Source organism: Bos indicus, chromosome 6, assembly GCF_029378745.1.
Source record: "Bos indicus isolate NIAB-ARS_2022 breed Sahiwal x Tharparkar chromosome 6, NIAB-ARS_B.indTharparkar_mat_pri_1.0, whole genome shotgun sequence".
Lineage (NCBI taxonomy): Eukaryota > Metazoa > Chordata > Mammalia > Artiodactyla > Bovidae > Bos > Bos indicus.
The window spans coordinates 46,736,124-46,750,415 of record NC_091765.1 but is presented as its reverse complement, the minus strand read 5'-3'; the positions used below and the strand labels follow the sequence as shown (position 1 = coordinate 46,750,415).

General features: G+C 39.0%; 1 protein-coding gene across 3 annotated transcripts in view; it reads right to left on the bottom strand.

Moving 5' to 3' along the window:
* TBC1D19 (TBC1 domain family member 19) overlaps window positions 1–13,684 on the bottom strand; it is a 156,936-nt gene extending 143,252 nt beyond the window's left edge. For 2 of the 3 annotated variants that reach the window (XM_019962555.2, XM_070791250.1), the window contains exon 1: window positions 13,449–13,684. In XM_019962555.2, coding sequence (XP_019818114.2) covers window positions 13,449–13,547 — 99 coding nt within the window. In that variant the 5' untranslated portion in view covers window positions 13,548–13,684. Of the gene's footprint in view, window positions 1–13,304; window positions 13,407–13,448 lie in introns of those variants that run through there. The other variant, XM_070791252.1, reaches the window with a different exon arrangement.
* Window positions 13,685–14,292: the final 608 nt, after the last annotated feature.

The window sequence follows — 14,292 nt, the reverse complement described above, 5'->3', positions numbered from 1 at the left end:
CACAAGCTGGAATCAAGATTGCTGGGAGAAATATCAATAACCTCAGATATGCAGATGACACCACCTTTATGGCAGAAAGTGAAGAGGAATAAAAAGCCTCTTGATGAAAGTGAAAGAGGAGAGTGAAAAAGTTGGCTTAAAGCTCAACATTCAGAAAACGAAGATTATGGCATCTGGTCCCATCACTTCATGGGAAATAGATGGGGAAACTGTGGAAACAGTATCAGACTTTATTTTCTGGGGCTCCAAAATCACTGCAGATGGTGACTGCAGCCATGAAATTAAAAGACGCTTACTCCTTGGAAGGAAAGTTATGACCAACCTAGATAGCATATTCAAAAGCAGAGACATTACTTTGCCAACAAAGGTTCGTCTAGTCAAGGCTACGGTTTTTCTAGTGGTCAAGTATGGATGTAAGAGTTGGACTGTGAAGAAAGCTGAGCACCGAAGAATTGATGCTTTTGAACTGTGGTGATGGAGAAGACTCTTGAGAGTCCCTTGGACTGCAAGGAGATCCAACCAGTCCATTCTGAAGGAGATCAGCCCTGGGATTTCTTGGGAAGGAATGATGCTAAAGCTGAAACTCCAATACTTTGGCCACCTCATGTGAAGAGTTGACTCATTGGAAAAGACTCTGATGCTGGGAGGGATTGGGGGCAGGAGGAGAAAGGAACGCCAGAGGATGAGATGACTGGATGGCATCACCAACTCGATGGACATGAGTTTGGGTGAACTCCGGGAGTTGGTGATGGACAGGGAGGCCTGGCGTGCTGCGACTCATGGGGTCACAAAGAGTCGGACATGACTGAGCGACTGAACTGAACTGAACTGAAGATGAGTAAATATTGACTAAATGCTTATGTTACAAAACACTGATAGCAATGTCCTATGGAATTTAAAATAAAATGCACAACAAAAATAACACAAAAGGAAAGAGGTGTAATAACTAAAGTTTCTAAGTTCTAGCATTACATTACAGGAAAATAGTAAAAAAATAATAAAATAGTTTATTCAAGAGTACAATTAATCAAAATAAATGTTGTAACCTCTAAGGCAGCTATATAAAGAACAGTAAAACACTGTGTATCTACCACATTAATGGAGAAGAAAAACAAAAAACAATTAAAATATTTGAATGATATTTAATAACCCAAGAGAATATAAAAAAGAGAGAAAACAGAATATGAAGCAAAATTAAAAACCCAAATATTAAGACCAATAATATAAAACCAAATAAATCAGTAAAATCATTAAATGTAAATACACTAACTAATAAAATTAAAATATTTGTCAGCCTGGATTTAAAAGACAACTATATTGATGATTTTGATACAGAAAGGGTGAAAATAAAAGTATGAAAAAAGTCATACCTTGCAATCACTAATCAAAAAAAGCTGCTGTGGCTATACTAACATCAGACAAAACAGACTTTAAGGCAAGAACCTTACTAGAAATAAAGGACATTTCATAATGATTAAGGGATTAATCCATCAGGAAGTTATCACAATATAGATCTATGTACAACCAATGAAACAGCCTTAAAATTTAAAAATTGAGAGAAATAAAAGAAATAGATAAATATACAGTCATGATAGGAGATTTAAACATATTTCTTTGAATAGCTGGTAACAATCAGAAAAAAATTCAGTAAGATTATAGAAAAGCTGAACAGTATAATTGACACCTGGATTTCAGTGACATATACACAGATAACCTGACCCAACAATGACAGGACACATTCTTTCATTCTTTACAAGTGCCCATGGGATACAAAGCAAAACTGACTCTACGCGAGGCTGCAAAGCAAGCCTCAACAACGTCCAAAAGATTTAACCAGTCAGAGGAGGTCTCTGACAACACTGATATTAAGTTGGAAATCAATAACAATGACATGGTATTATACATAGAAAATGCTAAAGATGCCATCAGAAAAATATTATAGAAGAGCTTCTTCAAGAATAAAGTTGAAGAATACAAAGCTAATATACAGAAATGTTACATTTCTATACATTAATAATCAACAATAAAGAAATTAAGGAAACAATCCCATTTACCATCTCATCAAAACCAAGAAAATATCTCAGAATTAACCCACTTAAGAAAACAAAAATCCTATACCCAGAAAACTGTTAGACACTGATGAAAGAAACTGAAGATGACACAAATAGAAAGATATACCGTGCTCTTGTTTTGGAAGAATCAATACTGCCATTTACAGCAACATGGATGCATTACGCTCAGTGAAATAAATCAGAGAAAGACAAAATGCTATGTGATATCACTTCTATGTGAAATCTAAAAAAAAATTTTAAACTAGTGAATAAACAAAAAAGAAACAGACTTACTGATACAGAGAACAAACTAGTAGTTACCAGTGGGAACAGGAAAAAGAGAGGGACAATACAAACTAGCTACAGTTTGTAATTAAAAGCTACTTTGTAACTAAAAGCTATAAGGATATATTGTACAAACAGTGAACACAGCCAACATTTCATAGTAACTATAAGTGGAGAATAGGTGTGCTCAGTCCCTTGGTCATGTCTGACTCTTTGTGACCCCATGGACTGCAGCCCACCAGGCTCCTCTGTCCACGGGATTTTTCAGGCAAGAGTACTGGAGTGAGTTGCCATTTCCTTCTTTAAGGGATTTTCTTGACCCAGGGATGGAACCTGCATCTCCTGTGTCTCCTGCCTGGCAGGTGGATTCTTTATCACTGAGCCACCTGAAAGTACAGCCTTTAAAAACTGTGAATCACAATACTGTACACCTATAACTTATATAAATATTGTACATCAACTAAACTTCAAAGAATACCAAAAAAAAAAAGGAAATCCCAATTAAAAAATCCAAAAAAAAAGAAAATTTCAATAGCTTGGAAATTAGGTAATATACCTGATGATAACCCTTGGATCAAATCTTTAAAGTGACAAAAAATATTAGAGAATGTTTTATACAAAAGAATATTAAAAAAATATGACTCATTAAAGCTGGAATATAGTTAAAGCAGTGCTTAGGGGGAAGTTATAGTTTTAAATGGATATTTTAGAAAGGAAAAAATGTCTTGAAACTTATGTTCTAAGTTTCCATCTCAAGAAACTATAAAACGGTAGCAAATCAATCTCATAGAAAGTAGGAGAAATTAATAATAAAGATATGATCTAAAATTAAGAGAAAAACAGTAAAGCCACAATTGGTTCTTTGATTAGTAAAATTAATAAACACCTAGCAAAACTGTTCAAAAACACATATGCACACAAATTTTCATTATAGGAAACTGATAGATTTTTCAGACATTAAAAAGAAATAAAAGTTTGTTTTAGACAACTAGACACCAATGATTTATATCATTTATTTTTAAAATATTTATTTAACTGCAGAATAATTACAAAATTGTGATGGTTTTTGTCATACATCAAGAAGAATCGGCCACAGGTATACAACTAAATGGGCTTCTCTGGTGGCTCAGACAGTGGAGATTTCACCCAATGCAGGAGACCTGGGTTCCATCCCTGGGTTGGGAAGATCCCCTGCAGGAGAGCATGACAACCCACTCCAGTATTCTTGCCTGGAGGATCCCATGGACAGAAGAGCCTGACAGGCTGCAGTCCATGGGGTCACAGAGAGTCGGACATCACTGAGTGACTAAGCACGCAGGCACATACATTTAAATAAACGAACTCTTTGAAAAACACAACTTATCAAAACTGACAATAGAAGGAATAGAAAATCTGAATACTCCTATATCTATTAAAAATGAGTCCGTTCTTTAAACTCTTGCCAATACTAAAACATAACAAAGTTGCAGGACTGACAACTTCAGCTTATTATCAAGCTACCAAAATCAAGAAAATGTGGTAATGTTAAAAACACAGACAGTAGATCCCTGTGCTATATACCGTTGGTCCTTATTAGTTATCTATTTTATATGTTTCTACGTATATGTGTATACGTTGATCCCAATCTCTTATTTATCCCTATCCTGCCTACCCCTTTTGCCCCAGTAACCATAAAATTGTTTTCTACATCTAGAACTCTACCTCTCTTTTGTAAATTAGTTCATTTGTACCATTTTTCTGTTGTTGCTGTTGTTCATTGTTCAGTTGCTAAGTTCCTTTGCAACTCCAAGGACTGCCGCATGCCAGGTTTCCCTGTCTTTCGCTATCTCCCAGAGTTTGCTTAAACTCATGTCCATTGAGTCAGTGATGCCATTCAACCATCTCATCCTTTGTTATACCCTCAATCTTTCCCAGTATCAGGGTCTTTTCCAATGAGTCAGTTCTTAGCATCAGGTGGCTAAAGTATTGGTGCTTCAGCTTCAGCAGCGGTCATTTCAATGAATATTCAGGACTGATCTTAAGGATTGACTGGTTTGATCTCCCTGCAGTCCAAGGGACTCTCAAGAGTCTTCTCCAACACCACAGTTCAAAAGCATCAATTCTTCAGCGCTCAGCCTTCTTTATGGTCAACTCTCACATCCATACATGACTACTGAAAAACCCTAGCTTTGACTATACAGACTATTGTCAACAAAGTGATATCAGTGATGTCTAGGGTTTGTCATAGCTTTTCTTCCAAAGAACAAGCATCTTTTAATGTCATGGCTGCAGTCACCATCTGCAGTGATTTGGGCCCAGGAAATAAAATCTGTCACTGTTTCCACTTTTTCTCCATCTATTTGCCATGAAGTGATGGGACCAGATACCATAATCTTAGTTTTTTAAATGTTCTAATGTTTCTAATGAAAGTGAAGATACCATTAGAATGATATCATTAAAGTGGTATCATCTGTATATCTGAGGTTGCTATTTCTCCTGGCAATCTTGATTCCATCTTGTGATTCATCCAGCCTGGCATTTCACATGATGTACTCTGCATATAAGCTAAATAAGCAGGGTGGCAATATACATCCTTGACATAACTCCTTTCCCAATTTGGAACCAGTCTGTTGTTCCATGTCTGGTTCTAACTGTTGTTTCTTGACCTGAATACACTTTCACAGAAGCCAGATAAGGTAGTTTGGTATTCTTATCTCTTGAAGAATTTTCCAGTTTGTTGTGATCCACACAGTCAAAGGCTTCAGTGTAGTTAATGAAACAGAAGCAGCTGTTTGTCTGAAATTCCATAGCTTTTACTATCATCCAATGGAGGTTGACAATTTGATCTCTGGTTCCTCTGTCTTTTCTAAATCCAGCTCGCACATCTGGAAGTTCTCAGTTCATATATTGTTAAAGCCTAGCTTGAGGGATTTTGAGTTTTACTTTGCTAGCATGTGAAATGAGTGCAACTGTAGACTAGTATGAACATTCTTTTTATTGCCTTTCTTTGGGATTGGAATGAAAACTGACCTTTTCCAGTCCTGTGGCCACTGCTGAGTTTCCCAAATTTGTTGGCATATTGAGTGCAGCACCTTAACAGTATCATCTTTTAGGATTTTAAATAGCTCCACTAGAATTCTATCACCTCCACTAACTTTGCAGTAATGCTTCCTAAGGTCACTTGACTTCACACTGCAGGATGTCTGGCTCTAGGTGAGTGATCACATCATCGTGGTTATCTGGGTCATTAAGATCTTGTTTGTACAGTTCTTCTGTGTATTCTTGCCACCTTTTCTTAATATCTTCTGCTTCTGTTAGATCCTTGCCATTTCTGTCCTTTATCGAGCCCATCTTTGCATGAAATGTTACCTTGGTATCTCCACTTTTCTTGAAGAGATCTCTAGTCTTTCCCATTCTATTGTTTTCCTCTGTTTCTTTGCATTGTTCACTTAAGAAGGCTTTCTTATCTCTCCTTGGTATTCTCCGGAACTCTGCATTCAGTTGGGTACATTTTTCCTTTTCTCCTTTGCCTTTCACTTCTTTTCTTTCTCAGCAATTTGTAAGGCCTCCTCAGACAACCACTTTGCCTTCTTGCATTTCTTTTTCTTGGGGATGTTTGGTCGCTGCGTCTCATACAATGTTATGAACCTCTGTCCACAGTTCTTCAGGCACTCTGTATACCAAATCTAATGCTATTTGTCACCTCTACTGTACAATCATAAGGGATTTGATTTTGGTTATATTTGAATGATCCAGTGGTTTTCCCTATTTTGTTCAATTTAAGTCTGAATTTTGCAATAAGGAGTTCATGAACTGAGCTGACAAAACAGTCAGCTTCAGGTCTTGTTTTTGCTGACCACAAAACTCCATCTTTGGCTGCAAAGAATATAATACAGATTGGTATATACTATAGATTGGTATATAACTTTTTTTAGATTCCACAGGTAAGTGACATCATGTGACATTTGCCCTTCTCTGACTTACTTTACTCAGTATGACGATCTCTAGGTCCATCCATGTTACTGCAAATGGTATCATTTCATTCTTTTTTATGTCTGAGTAATATTTCTTTCTATACATCTACCACATCTTCTTTATCCATTCCCTCTGTCAATGGACATATAGGTTGCTTCCATGTCTTGCTACTGTAAATAGTAAACAGTGCAGCAGTGAATATTAGGATGTATGTATCTTTTCAAATTATGGTTTTCTCTGGGTATATGCCCAGGAGTGGGATTGCTGGATCATATGGTAACTCTATTTTTAGTTTTTTAAGGAACCTCCACACTGTTCTCTACAGTGGCTGTACCAATTTATATTCCCACCAACAGTGTAGGAGGGTTCCCTTTTATCTACACCCTCTCCATCATTTATTATTTATAATCAATTTATCTTTGACAAAAGAGCAAAAGCAATTCAATGGAGCAAAGACAGTCCTTTTAACAAACTGTACTAGGACAACTGGACATCCGCATGCCAAATATACATATGTGTGTGTGAGTATAATATATATATTTTAATGGATCATAAATGTAAACCCCAGAACTATAAGACTTCTAAAAGATAACATGGGTGAAAATCTAAGTGACCCTGGTTTTGGAGATTAACTCTTAGACATACTACCAAAAACGTGATCCATAAACGAAAAAAACTGGTAAGCTGGACTTCATTAAAATTAAAAAGTTCTCTGGAAAGTTACTGCTAAGAGAATGAAAAGACTGGCTACAGATTGGGAGAAGATATTTGCAAAGCACATATCTGATAAAGGGCTTGTACCCTAAACATACTCTTAAAACTCTTAAAACTCAACAATAAGAACACCCAAATAAAAACGGGAAAAGACCTGAACAGACATCGCACCAAAGAAAACATACAGAGAGCATATAAACATATGAGAAGATATTCCTTATCATATGTCACTGCTGCTGCTAAGTCACTTCAGTCGTGTCCAACTCTGTGCGATCCCATAGACGGCAGCCCACCAGGGTCCCCCGTCCCTGGGATTCTCCAGGCAAGAACACTGGAGTGGGTTGCCGTTTCCTTCTCCAAATGTCACTAGGGAACTGTAAATTAAAACAACAGTGAGATATCACAACACACCTATTAGAACGGCTAAAATCTAAGCCACTGGTAACACCAAATTCTGGCAAGAACATGGAGCAACAGGAACGGTCATTCAAGGCTGGTGGGAATGCAGAATGGTACAACCACAACAGAAGACAAGCTGTCAGTTTCCACCAAAGTCTTACAAACCAGAAATTATGCTTCTTGGTATTTAGCCAAATTAGCTGAAAACTTATGTCAACACAAAAATCTACCCAGGAATGTTTATAACCAGTTTTATTCATAACTGCCAAACTTGAAAGCAACCAAGATGTCCTTCAAAAGACAGTGAATGTACAAACGAACTGATATACCCTCACAATATAATATTATTCAGGAAAAAAAAAAGCTGTCAAGGCACAAAAAGATATACAGTAACATAAGGCACATTGCCAAGTAAAAGAAGTTAATCTGAACAGCTACATACTGTATAATTACAGCAGTGAGACATTCTTAAGGGCAAAACTAGAGACAGTAAAGGCCAAGTGGTTGCTGGGGGCTTGAAAGGAGGGAGGAATGAATAGGCAGAGCACAGAGGGTTTTCAGGACAGTGAAGCGTGACCAACCTAGACGACATAATAAAAAGCAGAGACATTACTTTGCCAACAAAAGTCTATCTAGTCAAAGCTATGGTTTCCCCAGTAGTCATGTATGGATGTGAGAGTTGGACTATAAAGAAAGCTGAGTGCTGAAGAATTGATGCTTTTGAACCATAGTGTTGGAGAAGACTCTTGAGCATCCCTTGGACTTCAAGGAGATCCAACCAGTCCACCTAAAGGAAATCAGTCCTGAATATTCATTGGAAGGACTGATACTGAAGCTGAAACTCCAATACTTTGACCACCTGATGCAAAGAACTGACTCATTTGAAAAGGCCCTAATGCTGGGAAAGATTGAAGGCAGGAGGAGAAGGGGATGACAGACGATGAGATGGTTGGATGGCATCACCGACTCGATGGACATGAGTTTGAGTAAACTCTGGGAGTTGGTGATGGACAGGGAGGTCCATAGGGTCGCAAAGAACTGGACACGACTGAGCAACTGAATGAACTGAACTGAAGTTATTCTGTAAGATACTGGAATAGTAGATACATGGTATCACACATTTGTTGAAACCCATACAATACAAAGAGTGAGCCATGATGTAAAATGTGGACTTTAACAGTAATGTATCAGTATCAACTGGTTCACCAATAGTAACAAATGTAGCACACTAATGCAAGATGCTAATAGGGAAATCGTGTGTAAGGAGAGGAGATGTATGAGAACTCTGTATTTCTGCCCAATTTTTCTGCAAGCCTAAAACCATCCTAAAAAATAAAGCTTTAGTAATTAAAAAAAAAAAAACCTTCTCAAAAGAAAATCTGAGTGACACAGGCTTCAAAGGAGACTTCTTCTAAACATTTAATAAAGAAATAACAAACACTGTCTTGTAACACTCTTGCATCAAATAGAAAAGAAAAAAGGAGGTGAACACTTCTGTACCATTTTATCAGGCCAGCATAACCTTGATACAAACTTTTCAAAGACATTACAAGAAAGTAAAATTACAGACCAACCTTTCTCACTGACATAGGTTCAATCCTTCAACACTTACTATTGGATTTCTGCTAATGTATAGGATGTGGAAAGTCAGAACAAGAAAATATTACTCCCACCCTAACAATGAGAAAGAGTGGTATAATCTACAAAATCTTAACTTTTGAACTCAACAGAAAAATGAAGTTTTAAGACAATCAAGTGAATTAAATTCCAAACAGTAACAAGCCCCTTTAAAGACAGATGGAACTACAAACTATTTAATATTTGACAAAGCACAGGAGGAAAAGGAGGCTACAGTACAATCAAGAAAGAAAAATGCAGCTAAAATTAACTGTTATAGATTAGATGTGGGCTAGTATGTCAGTTCAGAGAAGGCAATGGCACCCTACTCCAGTACTCTTGCCTGGAATATCCCATGGACGGAGGAGCCTGGTAGGCTGCAGTCCATGGGGTCGCTAAGAGTCGGACACGACTGAGCGACTTCACTTTCACTTTCATGCATTGGAGAAGGAAATGGCAACCCACTCCAGTAGTCTTGCCTAGAGAATCTCAGGGATGGGGCAGCCTGGTGGGCTGCCGTCTCTGGGGTTGCACAGAGTCGGACATGACTGAAGCGACTTAGCAGCAGCAGTATGTCAGTTTAGAAACACTGGGAGCTCAAAACACAGGGGAATTCACACTTGCATGCTCTTTTGCCAAGGTCTCCATCAGGGTTGAGGGTAGAGCAGGGAACTGCAAAAGGTCCCTTTCTGTGGCACAGGTGTGCAAGAAAGGATAGGCCACCACTACAAAAACAGCATACAACCATGCCACATTGCCCAAACTCCCCTCTCATTTGAGGAAGAGGCCTTAAACCTCTGGAAAAGGCAGAGGTTCTGGGTGTATGCCAGTGTACTCAGTCATGTCTGACTCTTTGTGACCCCATGGACTGTAGCCCACCAGGCTCCTCTGTCCATGGGATTTACCCAGCAAGAATACTGGAGTGGGTTGCCATGCCCTCCTCCAGGGGATCTTCTTGACCCAAGGATCAAACCCACATTTCCTGAACCAGCAGGCAGGTTCTTTACCACTTAGGCACAGAGGAAGCCTCTGGGGATTATGATTGACGAAAAACTACCTTCCTCATGGAAACATAAGAAAACTCTCGCAGGCCCCAAATCCTATACCAGTACAAAGCAGAGGAAAGTCAGCACTAGGGAGAAGGAGGAATCTCTCACCCGTTATGTGCCACAAGACAAACTTCAGCTGCCAAAAGCAAAAGAGAAAGGAGCGCTGTCAAAAAGCAACTGTACTCCAATAAAAATTAAAAATTAATTTAAAAAATAAAAATAAAAAGCAAAGCATTGGATGACAGGTTGGCTGTTCCTTATAAACTATTCTTACATATAATCCAGCAATTACAATCCTTGGTATTTACCCAAATGAGTTGGAAATGTCTCCACCCGAAAACCTGCACATGAATGTTTGCAGCAGCTTTATTCATAACTGCCAAAAGTTGAAAGCAGCTGATATCTTTCAGTAAATGGGCAAGCAGTTGTACATCCAGGCAATGGAATATTCAGTTCAGTTCAGTTCAGTCGCTCAGTCATGTCCGACTCTGCAACCCCATGAATCGCAGCATGCCAGGCCTCCCTGTCCATCACCAACTCCCGGAGTTCACTCAAACTCATGTCCATTGAGTCGGTGATGCCATCCAGCCATCTCATCCTCTGTCGTCCCCTTCTCCTCCTGCCCCCAGTCCCTCCCAGCATCAGGGTCTTTTCCAATGAGTCAGCTCTTCGCATCAGGTGGCCAAAGTATTGGAGTTTCAGCTTCAGCATCAGTCCTTCCAATGAACACCCAGGACTGATCTCCTTTAGGATGGACTGGTTGGATCTCCTTGTAGTCCAAGGGACTCTCAAGAGTCTTCTCCAACACCACAGTTCAAAAGCATCAATTCTTCAGCACTCAGCTTTCTTCACAGTCCAACTCTCACATCCATACATGACCACTGGAAAAACCATAGCCTTGACTAGACAGACCTTTGTTGGCAAAGTAATATCTCTGCTTTTCAATATGCTATCTAGGTTGGTCATAACTTTCCAAGGAGTAAGTGTCTTTTAATTTCATGGCTGCAATCACCATCTGCAGTCAGCCTGCTTATTTAACTTATATGCAGAATACATCATGAGAAACGCTGGACTGGAAGAAGCAGAAGCTGGAATCAAGATTGCCGAGAGAAATATCAAAACCTCAGATATGCAGATGACACCACCCTTATGGCAGAAAGTGAAGAGGAACTAAAAAGCCTCTTGATGAAAGTGAAAGAGGAGAGTCAAAAAGTTGGCTTAAAGCTCAACATTCAGAAAACTAAGATCATGGCATCTGGTCCCATCACTTCATGGGAAATAGATGGGGAAACAGTGGAATGGAGTATTACTCAGCACTAAAAAAAAAAATAAGCTATCAAGCTATAAACAGATGGTGGAAACTTAAATACATATACTAAGTGAAAGAAGCCAATCTGAAAAGGCTACATATTGTATGACTTCAACTACATATATGACATCCTGAAACAAGCAAAACTATGGAGACAGTAAAAAGATAAGTGGCTGCCTGAGGTTCAGGGGGAGGAAGGGATGAGCAAGAGAAGCACAGTATTTTTACAATATCAAAAACCATGCTGTACAATGTTAGATACATGTCATTATTTATTTGTTAAAATAAAGAGTCCACAACAATAGTCAACTATAAACTATGAAATCTGAGAAAAAAACTTAACATCAATTAGTAATAAAACTTTCAGAAAACAAGGAATAGAAGAGTGCTTCTTCAACTTAACAAAAAGCATCTAGACAACATCACAATGGAATCACTAGCCAGTGTAACAAGGCAAGAAAAATAATTAAAAGGCACACTGATTGGAAAGGAAGAAGTAAAATATCTTCATTCACAAACACCTGACTTGGAAAATCCTAAGTCATCTACAAAAAAAGGTATTATAACAAATACATAAGTTTAGTAAAGCCCCAGGATACATGGTAAATATACAAATATCAATTATATTTCTGTATACTAAGAACAAATGAAAAAAGAACAAATAATTGGAAACTGAAATAAGAAAAAAAAATCAGCATTTTAATAGTATCAAAAAACATGAAATACTTGGGGAAATTTTTAATAGAATGTATACAATAATCATATGTTGTTTAGTCACTAAGTTGTATCCAACTCTTTTGCCACCCCATGGACTGTAGACCACCAGGCTCCTCTGTCCATTGGATTTCCCAGGCAAAAATACTGGAGCAAGTATTTCCTTCTCCAGGGGATCTTCCAGGAATCAAACCCACATCTCCTACATTAGCAGGCAGATTCTTTACCACTAAGCCACCAGGGAAGCCTGATAAGCGACTTATGTCATACATAAAGAATCCATACAATTCACCAGTATGAGAACAAACACCATTTTTTTAAAGGCAAAAGATTTTAACAAACACCATTTTTTTAAAAGGCAAAAGATTTAGAGGAGTATAATTACAAATAAAAATTAATTAATTAAAAACTAACACCAAGCACTAGCAAGGACGCAGAGCAATCCTCATAATTGCTGTGGAAATGCAAAATAATACAGCCACTTTGGAAAAGTTTGGTAGGTCTTATAGACATACACTTACCATACAATTCAGCAATTCCACTTCAGAGTATTTATTCAAGAGAAAAGAAAATTTTTAAAGAAAAAAAAAAACCAGAAAGCATATATCAGTTTTATTCATAATGTTTATAAATGGAAACAAACGATAACTCTGTAACTGAAAGTGCCCAGCAACCAAGGAATGGATAAACAAATCGTAGTACATTCAAACAATGAAATATTACTCAACAATAAAAAGAAACGTAACTACTGAAATAGCAATTACATGAATGAATCTCAAATTATGCAAAATGACAGAAACCAAGCACAAAAATTCTCATACTGTATGATTCCATTTGTCACATTCACAAAAAAAGGCAAAGGTCTCCTGATCAATCTCTGCATCCAAAGAACCTAGCACATTAGAAAATAATGAATGCCTGGTGGGCCGTTGGAGGGGGAATCATTGCACGGAGGGTGGACAGCAAGGTCATAGAAGCCAAAGTCAAAAGGAACCTGGGGGCGCAAACACACCTGCAGGATGGAAACAGCGAAGGAAGGTATACTTCAACCTACCTCCAACGATTTCAGCAGCTTAAATAATTAGATTCTGTAAAGCTCTACATTATGAATGAATAGCCTCAGCGGTTCTCTGGCCTAAAAGAAAGGCATGATGCGCCCCACCCTACTTTAAAAATAAACCCGACGCCCAAGACTGAACAAGTGGAGCTTACAAGGGGCTAGGAGGATTTTCCGTGCCCAGGAGCGGAGCTGAAGAGGGCCGAGGCGGGCTCGGGCTTAGGTCTGCCGGAGGCCGAAAGAGCCGGGGCATTGCCACGGCCCCGCGGGTCTCCACCCCTTCCCACATCCTCACTTACCCAGGCCTGCCGTTCCAACTGAGCGTACAAATTAGAGCCTTTGAGCTTTTGGACTATCTGGGCAATAATGAGAGACAGATCCGACTCCTCCTGCAACATTTCCCCTGTCCTACCCCGCCAAGTAGCGGGGGCCGCTAGCGCGGAGAGCACTGGCCACGTTCGGGGTCCCACTCTAGACCAGTGACACTTCTCGGGGACCTTATTACGCTGGGACTCCTCCAGCGGGCGTTACTAGGCAACTGCCAGGCCGTGAGTCCGTTCCTCTCTGGTCCCCCCTCAAGCCTGAAGGCCCAGCACCTGCGTTCCGCTGGCAGAAAACGATCTTCGGAGTTGGGGGAGGGGAGAGTAGCTTTTCAATTCCATTGTTCCCGCTTAGTCTGTGGTGGAAAGGCAAGAATAGGGTCTCTTTCCTCCAGATCTACAGAGCCTCTGATGCATCAGGGGAAATCAGAAAGTTTTGTATTTTTGTGTTTTATTATGAAGGATCATTCCTTTTCCACTTTCCAGTCTCTACAGAAAACAGGGCAGTGCACACAATGAAATGGCAAATGACTTCCAAAACTTACAAGGCTCTGACCCTAACTGCGCGAACTTGGGCGAGGTGCTTAAAGTTAAGAACTCGGTTTCAGTCTCAGCAAAATAATACCCAGCTGACGAGATGCTGTGATGATTAGCTGAGATAACAATCGTGAGGGTGCCTAGCACTGTACTTAGCGCTCCACTTTATTTCCTTTTCTGCTTCTGGGGTCTTATGCCAGGAATAAATATACAATGTCTTCTCACCTAACAGCTACAATAATAAGCATTTTATTGACAGATTTTCTCTGAAGCATTGGCATTTCAG